Source organism: Otolemur garnettii, unplaced genomic scaffold (assembly GCF_000181295.1).
Source record: "Otolemur garnettii isolate 467f Iridium unplaced genomic scaffold, OtoGar3 scaffold00038, whole genome shotgun sequence".
NCBI lineage: Eukaryota > Metazoa > Chordata > Mammalia > Primates > Galagidae > Otolemur > Otolemur garnettii.
The window spans coordinates 4,609,621-4,619,206 of NW_003852433.1; the positions used below are offsets into that span (position 1 = coordinate 4,609,621).

General features: G+C 42.4%; 1 protein-coding gene across 4 annotated transcripts in view; it reads left to right on the forward strand.

The window, feature by feature from the left end:
- The window catches only part of NF2 (neurofibromin 2), a 112,505-nt gene that overhangs the window by 47,524 nt on the left and 55,395 nt on the right, over window positions 1-9,586 (forward strand). For all 4 annotated transcript variants that reach the window (XM_023513302.1, XM_003789861.3, XM_023513303.1 and 1 more), the window contains exons 3-4: window positions 1,780-1,902; window positions 4,454-4,537. In XM_023513302.1, the coding sequence (XP_023369070.1) occupies window positions 1,780-1,902; window positions 4,454-4,537 (207 nt within the window). The remainder of the gene's footprint in view (window positions 1-1,779; window positions 1,903-4,453; window positions 4,538-9,586) is intronic.

Sequence of the window (9,586 nt, forward strand, 5' to 3'; positions counted from 1 at the left end):
CCACCTTAGGTGTACATGGCTGGCGCCTTAGCCGGTTGAGCTATAGGCGCCGAGCCTCTTTTTCTTTTTTTTAAAGATGGTCTCATTCTGGCTCAGGCTGGCCTTGAACTTGTGAGCTCAGGCAGTCCACCCACCTTGGCCTTAGAAATGCTAGGATGACAGGCGTGAGCTACTGTGCCCAGCCCTTTCTTTCTTTCTTTCTTTCTTTTTTTTTTAAATTTAAACATGCATGAGAAGGTAAAGTTTTTCATTTTTTTTGTTTTTTGTTTTTCTTTTTAAGAGGCAGAATCTTGCTTTGTCACCCTGGCTAGAGTGCAGTGGTGCAATGATAGCTCTTTGTAACCCTGAATTTCTGGTCTCAAATGATCCTCCTACCTCAGCTTCCCAAAGTGCTGGGAATATAGGCATAAGCCACCGCAGCTGGCCACTTTTACCAATTTGAAGTCTATATTTTCAAATTATGTTCACATATGTACACAGTAATCTGAATCTTCACTAGGAATCCATGCTGGTTGTAAGTTTCAAAAGGTAATTCCCAGTGATTATGATCATGATCATCCAAGTGTTCCAGGGTATCAGGAATGGTGTCCAGGAATGGTGCAAGGGTGTCCTAGATCAGGTTTATTTTAAATCACTCAGGCACTGCCACCCAGAATCTGAGGTGGAGCATGGAGAATTATGTGTCTAAGACAACACAATTTTATGTATATTTTTTATGATTATCAGAAAAGTGAATTTTAAATCATACCTGATCTGGAGCCATGGAACCTGCTGCTCAAAAGAAATACATTATGACACATGCTAATAGAGCCTGGTAGCCCATCACATGGCATGTTATATCCTGAAATGAAATTCACTCTGGAGAGCAGATGGCTCAAGCTTTTCAGGGGGTGGATGGAATTGTTAGAAGATGAAAGGCAGAGGTTTACTGACTGTGCTTAAAGCATTTTATGGAGGTTCCTTGAAACTCCGGGTTGTCATGATCGACATGTTTCACTTCTATTGCTCAGTTAATGTTTAGATGATTTCACAGAGATCTAGTTCATTATCTCTAAGCTTTATATACTTAAATGTTAGCATGGGCATTAAGAATAAGAATAAAGGAAGAGGGGCCAGGCAAGGTGGCTCATGCCTGTAATCCTGGCACTCTGTGAGGCCAACGTGGGTAGATCACCTAAGTTCACAGGTTGAGACCAGCCTGAGCCAGAGGGAGACCCTGTCTCTAAAAATAGCTAAGCGTTGTAGTGGACGCCTATAGTCCCAGCTTCTTGGGAGGCTGAGGCAAGAAAATTGTTTGAGCCCAAGAGTTTGAGGTTGCTGTGAGCTATGATGCCACAACACTCTACCAAGGGCAATAAAGTGAAACTCTGTTTCCAAAAAAAAAAAAAAAAGGAAGATTCCACTACTTTAGGAAATTAAAAAATCTTCAGTTTACCAGAAAAGATGGTGCCCAAGATATATGAGTGATAAATTTGTAGTTTTTAACTATTTCTGTGGCCTTCAGAACATTTTTGCCTTAATACTTTTTAGAAGTATTCTCCCTTGAGGATATTGATTAATTTCGTTCAGAAACACCATGGAAATGAATATTATCTCTTGTTATAGATGGCATTGTCAATGCTTATAACTGTAGAATCACAATCTTTGAGAAATGTAATGAATTTAGCAGGCAGGACAAAAAGTTTTGTGCACTCCGTGTGAAAGGTTTCTTTGATGGTAGCAGAGTAGGAAGAGATGCCAATAATAGTGTGTTTTGTCTTTTGTTCTGTAATTTTGCAGGTGCTGGATCATGACGTTTCAAAGGAAGAACCAGTCACCTTTCACTTCCTGGCTAAATTTTATCCTGAGAATGCTGAAGAGGAGCTGGTTCAGGAGATCACACAACATTTATTCTTCTTGCAGGTACACCAGTCCATGCTACCCCCAAATTTTGAGAGAATTTATCCAGACATGGTTGCAGAGTCAGCCTGAGTTAACCCCTTGGAGTTGCCCACAAACACCTTCATGTTGCAAAAAATGTTCTGCCTCTGGAATGTCAGCTCCTTTGTTCTGTGAAGGAAAAAATCTTCAGAAAAGAACTGTACTTTTGCAATGAGAATTGGTGTTAGATGGACTTGTGAAGGTGTAATGGTGAATAATGGATACAAGTAGCTGTCTAATTTAAAACCTCCTTCAAGTTAGATCCTGTTTTCTTCTAGCTAACTTAAAAAGTACCCAGTAGTTGCAAGGAAGGATAAAGAGAGTCTTATAAAGCAGTATTTCTTTCAAAAATTCAAACTCTGTTTCATTAAGACAGGATTTCAGAACTCCATTGACACTTGGTTTATCCTGAGCATGTGCTTCAGACATCATGCTTCATGCTACTCTGTGTCTGTAATTGTCTGATTTCTCCCTTACTCTCTCATTAGACTATAAGCCCCTTAAAGGCAAGGCTCATTGATTGCACAGTAGGCACTCCGTAAGTAATTGCTCAACTGAATTGAAGAAATTAAGAGATTCCTAATTACAGGTTGACCATCTAGGGCACAGGGAGGGGAACTAGTCTGAAGATGAAAACCTTGTCAGTTTTGCTTGTGTTTTTACTGCTTGGTAAAAGCAGAGTACCTCCTCATTTTCATGACTACTTGTAGGGATTGGCACTGGGGATGCTTGTGTGTACTCAGAGGTCCCAGTCAGTGATTTCCTTTTTTTTTTTTTTTTTTTTTAGAGACAGAGTCTCACTTTGTCACCCACCCTCAGTAGAGCGCTGTGGCATCACAGCTCACAGCAATTTCCAGCTCTTGGGCTTAGGCGATTCTCTTTCCTCAGCCTCCTGAGTAGCTGGGATAACAGGTGCCTGCCACACACCTGGCTATTTTTTTGTTGCAATTTGGCTGGGGCTGGGTTCAAACCTGCCACCCTTGGTATATGGAGCTGGCACCCTATTCACTGAGCCACGGGTGCTGCACCCAGTCAGTGATATAAAAGATGGCAGCAGAGGTACTAACTACATGATTTCCTAGAAGTGGGTACTGTATACACAGATACACACACACACAAACAAATGCTCACATGTAGGAGATGGTAAATTTCTTTCCAAGTTTTCTGGTCAAAGGGAAGACCTTTCAGTTTTTCTGTAGTGTGGCTTTTTTTTTTTTTTTTGAGACGAAGCCTCAAGCTATCCCCGTCAGCAGAGTGCCATGGCATCACGCTCACAGTAACCTCCAACTCCTGGGCTCAAGCGAGTCTCCTGCCTCAGCCTCCCAAGTAGCTGGGACTACAGGCGCCCGCCACAATGCCCGGCTATTTTTTGGTTGCAGCCGTCATTGTTGTTTGGCGGGTCTGGGCTGGGGATTCGAACCCGCCACCTTAGGTGTACGTGGCTGGCACCTTAGCCAGTTAAGCCACAGGCACCGAGCCTGTAGTGTGGCTTTTTTTTCCTTTGAATAGAAATCAGGGGATTAGAAAGTTACACTCTTTGAAAACTTCTCAGATTTCATTTTCTGTCTAAGAATGTAAAGTCAGTTTTAAAACCTGAGAATTTCTGTGTTTGAATAAAGCCATATAAAGATCTCCTAGGTCCCAGAATGTCCTAGCATTACAGAAATGGTGGCTTTCTTATAAGCACTTGAAAGCAATGTCTATCCCTCATGTGACTTAGGTTGATTTTCCTTCATATTGAAATGTTAGGGTATTTTTATGACTGAGCAAAGCAAAATTTACTACCTTTATGAATCTGGCGATTGTTGACATTGTGAAAAGAGATGGCTTTCCTGTTGTGCTTATTTCAGTGTGCCCTCACTTCATGGGGCTCCCTTGCTTCTTTGTCGGGGACATCACAAGCTGCACCATTCTAAGAAATTAAGTTTAATGAAATATGTTAATTCAACATTATGGCTTAAGAATTACATTTCCTGGATCTCACATGTACTTAAAAATTGAATCGATCAAATTTTATTGCTTCCTTTTTCCTTAGAGCAGCACATTGAAAGTGATTTTTTTTTCTGTAGTCATAACTCAGTGGCCTTGGTGACTTTCGTTGTGTGATAAGATTTAAAAGTAGATGTGTTTCCTCTAGTGTTGCATGTGCTCAGCAGGGGCTGAGGCTACCTTCACACTCTGAGCCAGTCCTTACACTTCTTGCATTCACAGTTCTCTGATACAGATGCCAATCTCTGTTTTAACCACGGAGATTATTTCTCCTTTTCAGCATTGATCATGAAGAGGTAAGAGGGTTTTATTTGTAGCCATCTTACCAATAACTAACTTCTCAGTGACTGAACTCTCAACCTGTTTGCATCAGCAAAAAACCAAAAACAACAACAAAAAAAATCCCTGTACCCTTTGTCAGAAACTCATTAACAGGCTGCTTTGGCAGTTCTTATTAGCACACCCTGCAGCCATCTGCTGTGACCAGCCTGCACAGCTCACTTCCATGCACATGGTGTCATATCTCTCTTATTGTCCCTTTCAGGTGAAGAAGCAGATTTTAGATGAAAAGATCTACTGCCCTCCTGAGGCTTCTGTGCTCCTGGCTTCTTATGCCGTCCAGGCCAAGGTAGGCTCACCGAAGAAAAATGTATTCTTTCTGGGCATTAACTTGGGTCAAAACATCACTCCTATCTTTTCTTTCTTTGGATTTTCTGGACTTCAGAGAGACTTGGCCCAGAAAGTGAGATGTTATGGGACTTAGGGACTTGAAAGAACCACTGTCTCTGTCCCAGGGTTTGTATAATTGTGTGTGTGTGCATGCATACACATACAAATGATAAGTGGATCATTCTCATGAATTAAAATTCATTCCAAGTGAATTCATTCAGAAAGGTGAATTTTCTGTGTAATCTCATTATGCACATATGGTTCATTACATTCCCTGGACCAACCTCCTCTTTTTATTAACCAAGAAAAATGAATTTACAGTCTCTAATTTTAGCCAAATGTGGCCTTAGGTCGGAAAGGCTGAGAATCTCACTTTAAAACTTTCTGCTGAGAACCAGCTGCCCTGTGTGTAGGGACTACACCACTCTCTGCTTCATCTCCCTCCACTCATTAAGGATGTGAGATCCGTGCATGTGGCTGGGTGCTGCAGAGTGCAGGTGCTGTGGCCTGCTGAGCCCAGCTGAGATGTCTGTTTAGCTGAAAAAAATCATTCACTCTCACTGCAGACTTTTTTTGAGATAGCATGTTGCTCTGTTGCCTGTGCTAGAGCACAATTGGATCATCATAGCTCACTGCAACCTCAAACTCCTAATCTCAAATGATCCTCCCACCTCAGCCTCCCAAAGTACTAGAATTACATGAGCCACCACACTTGGTCTCAGACCTTTTTTCTTTTTTTTGAGACTCAATATATCGTCCACGGCAGAGTGCTGTGGCATCACAGCTCACAGCAACCTTGAACTCTTGGGCTTAAGCAATTCTCTTGCCTCCCAAGTAGCTGGGACTACAGGCACCCTCCACGATGCCCGGCTATTTTTGTTGTTGTAGTTGCCATTGTTGTTTGGCAAGCCCGGGCTGAGTTTGAACCTGCTAGCCCTGGTATATATGGTTGGCACCCTAGCCGCTGAGCCACAGGCACCGAGCCTGCTTTCTGCCTTTCACTGAAGCATAGAAGGAGGTCCCTGGAATTGGGGCACTTTAATTTTTGTCATGACTTTAAAGCATAATATTTTCCTTTTAAATTATAGGTATCCATAAAGCCATATCCCTGTAGTAGGAGAAAAATTGATAAGACACTCTTTTTAGCTCATTTTCTGGGGTAGCTTAATACAGTTTCAGATCAAAGCCAGGAAGTAACTGGCCTATCAGTGGGAGTGGGGTGGGAGAGATGGGGGTGGTAAAAAAATGTTGTACAGCTAGATGCGGTGGCTCACACCTATAATCCTAGCACTCTGGAAGGCTGAGGCATGTGGATTGTTTGAACTCAGGAGTTTGAGACCAGCCTGAGCCAGAGTGAGACCCTGTCTCTAGTAAAAATAGAAAAACTAGGCAGGTGTTGTAGCAAGTGCCTATAATCCCAGCTACTCAGGAGGCTGAGACAAGAGGATCACTTGAGCCCAAGAGTTTGAGGTTGCTGTGAGCTATGATGCCACAGCATTCTACCCAGGGTGACTGAGTGAGACTCTCTCTCTCAAAAAAGGAAAGGTTGTACATGCTGATTAGACCAGTGGAACACCAAAGTCAATTTAATTGTTTGATGACTCCTCCAATATTTGCTGAGTATTGACCAGGCCTGGGGGTGGGATCTGTTGACTCTGTTATAGGCATAGGTACTAAAGCAAATATTTCCCTCAGCAATTTGCCCAAGGTCATGTGGGCAATCTTGGGTAAAGCTAAGGGCAGAATTCATGGCTTTGGAATGGCATTATGTGCCTCCCTATTCCACTTCCCTGAAAAATGAGTAATTGAGAAAACTGAAATTGGGCCTTAATTCAACTAAAACATATGCTTCCTTTTATGCTTTGATCAAGAATATTAGCAACAGGAAAAATGTGTCCTTTCAATCAGTATCACCCTGACAGAGATGAAGTAGTCATTGTCATTTTCATTACATTTGATCAGTTCCTAACCCAGAGTTGAATTCTTTTTCTCATGCTTTCTTCCCAGCCGAGAGGAGATCCAAGCTGTCAAGGACACTACCTCTCTTTGAAGGGCTTCAGTTTTAACGGCTCCATTTTCTTTCTGTAGGTTTTGGGCCACAAATTCAAAGTCCGCCTGTGGAAAATAATATCACTTTTCAAGGAATCAGCAGGTGTTTGCTTAAACAGATTTCACTGTAGGAAAGCCCTACTAATTTGGATCCTACTAATTTAGAGATGAAAGTGATTCACAGACAACATATGTGGTTCATATGGGGGAGGATGTTCTAACTATTTTTTCCGGTGTAAATTTTAAGGATGTTACAAGTAAAAGTAATCTATGATTTAAAGTCTGCATTTGGGAAATCAAGGCTTACTATAACATGTGTCCAGTTTCTGTGACTGCTGGTTAACATTAAGAGTTCTCTGATTATAATATTAATAAGATCTTACATGCCCATAGTATTTTCCAGTTTTACAGTATTTTTTTGTTTGTTTGTTTTTTGAGACAGAGTCTCACTTTGTCATCCTTAGTAGAGTGTTGTGGCATCATAGCTCACAGCAACCTCAAACTCCTGGGCTCAAGTGATTCTCTTGCCTCAGCCTCCCAAGTAGCTAGGACTACTGGCACCCACCACAATGTCCGGCTATTTTTTAGAGACGAGGTCTCCCTCTGGCTCAGGCCGGTCTCAAGCCTGTGAGCTCAAGCAGTCCACCTGCCTCCGCCTACCAGGTGCTAGGCTTATAGGCGTGAGCCACCATGCCTGGCCCCAGTTCTACAGTGTTATAACATGAATATTTTGTATGATCCTTAGTATGGTTTGTTTTTTTCTAGAAAACAAGTTAGTATTCCTATCTTACAGATGAGGAATTTAAGATTCAGAAAGGATTAGTGATTTGTCCGAAGTCAAATACTTTCATGTTAATTCTGCTTTTATGGAAATTCATAGCCCACTTCTTTTTTTTCCTTTTTTTCTGAGACAGACTCTCACTGTATCGCCCTCGGTAGAGTGCTGTGGTGTCACGGCTCACGGCAATCTCCAACTCCTGGGCTTAGGTGATTCTCTTGCCTCAGCCTCCAGAGTAGCTGGGACTCCAGGCTCCTGCCACAACACCTGGCTACACACACACACATACTTTAAGTCTCCCCTTGGAGTTGCTCACAAACACCTTCACATTGCAAAAAATGTTCTGCCTCTGGAATGTCAGCTCCTTTGTTCTGTGATGGAAAAAACCTTCAGAAAAGAACTGTACTTTAGCAATGAGAATTGGTGTCAGATGGAATTATTTTTTTGTTACAGTTTGGCCAGGGCCGGGTTCAAACCCACCACCCTCAGTATATGGGGCTGTGCCCTACCCACTGTGCCACAGGCGCCACCCTATAGCCCACTTCTTTTTTTTTTTTTTGAGACAGAGTCTCACTTTGTCACCCTCAGTAGAGTGCTGTGGTATCACAGCTCACAGCAATCTCCAGCTCTTTTTTTTTTTTTTGAGACAGAGCCTCAAGCTATCCCCCTGGGCAGAGTGCCATGGCATCACAACTCACAGCAACCTCCAACTCCTGGGCTCAAGCGAATCTCCTGCCTCAGCCTCCCAAGTAGTAGCTGGGACACAGGCGCCTGCCACAACACCTGGCTATTTTTTGGTTGTAACCATCATTGTTGTTAGGCAGGCCTGGGCTGGATTCGAACCCGCCACCTTAGGTGTATATGGCTGGCGCCTTAGCCACTTGAGCCACAGGCGCCGAGCCATAACCTCCAGCTCTTGGGCTTAGGCAATTCTCTTGCATCAGCCTCCCAAGTAGCTAGGACTACAGGCACCGACCACAATGCCCAGCTACTTTTTGTTGTTGTTGTTGCAGTTTAGTGGGGACCAGGTTTGAACCTGCCACCTGCGGTATATGGTGCCAGCACCCTACTCACTGAGCCACAAGCACTGCCCATATAGCCCACTTCTTGATGGAGGGGATTTGAAGCAGAATGTAATGAAAGAGTGGAGGTGTGATGGACATAGTGTCCAGGCTGCCTTTGTTAGCACATTGCCATAGCCCCTTGTCATCTAGCATGAGAGGGGTAACAAGCACTGCCTTTTTCTAAATTCCCGTTTTTGATTTGTAGGCTCAACATTAGTCCAAGCTTTTCAGTAAATCGTACTTATAATAGTTCCTACCATTATATTCAGCTTGTTTTCTTCTACCACTTTTCTGAAAACAGAAAGGAACTTTAAAAGTATGGAGTGGAAAGCTAATTGAGCTCATTAACACATGGAATATAATTATGCAGAAATATATTCATTACAGTATTTCAGCTGTTTGAATGATATAGACACAGTTAATTCCAAAGCTTAAAGAAACAATTACCCTCAAAGTATAAATGCAAATACTAATCACATGGTTCAGTTAACAAGAGCCATATTTCTTGGTTGGAATTTCAGTTATACTTGAATCAGAAAGTGTAGGCAGGGTTTTTTTGGTCCAGTCATATGACACACTAAACCATCTTGCAATGTTCAAGCCACCTGTTGGATTTTATATTGACCATTTGGTGTTTGAAATGTGTTCTTATTAAAAATGACTTTGGGAGGGAATGGCATGTAATTATAAATCTTGGGGTACTGCCTGCATAGGGGACAAGATGGTGGGAGGGAAGGCTTAGTGTTTCTTACTACTCTTTAATGCAAATCAGGGACAGAGGGCCAAAATACAATTAAATTAGAACCTGAGTATATGTGAAGTTTAGGTAGAGGGTAGCAAAAGTTGAGGCTGGAGAGGTTTATAGGGGATCATATCATAAAAGGTCTTAACTTTGTTCTGTGGTTGATGCAGACTAATGAAGGTTGCCTTTGGTGGCTTTGTGAAGGACAGGTTCGGGTGGGAAAAGTTTAGAAACAGGGAGACCCATTCGAAGACTGTGATAGTTAGCCTTGTGAGAAAATGTTAAGTTCATGTAGTGATTGGTTAGAGAGGAGCCATCTAACTTAAAAATATCCAGGAGATTGGGTGGTGCCTGTGGCTCAAAAGGGTAGGGCGC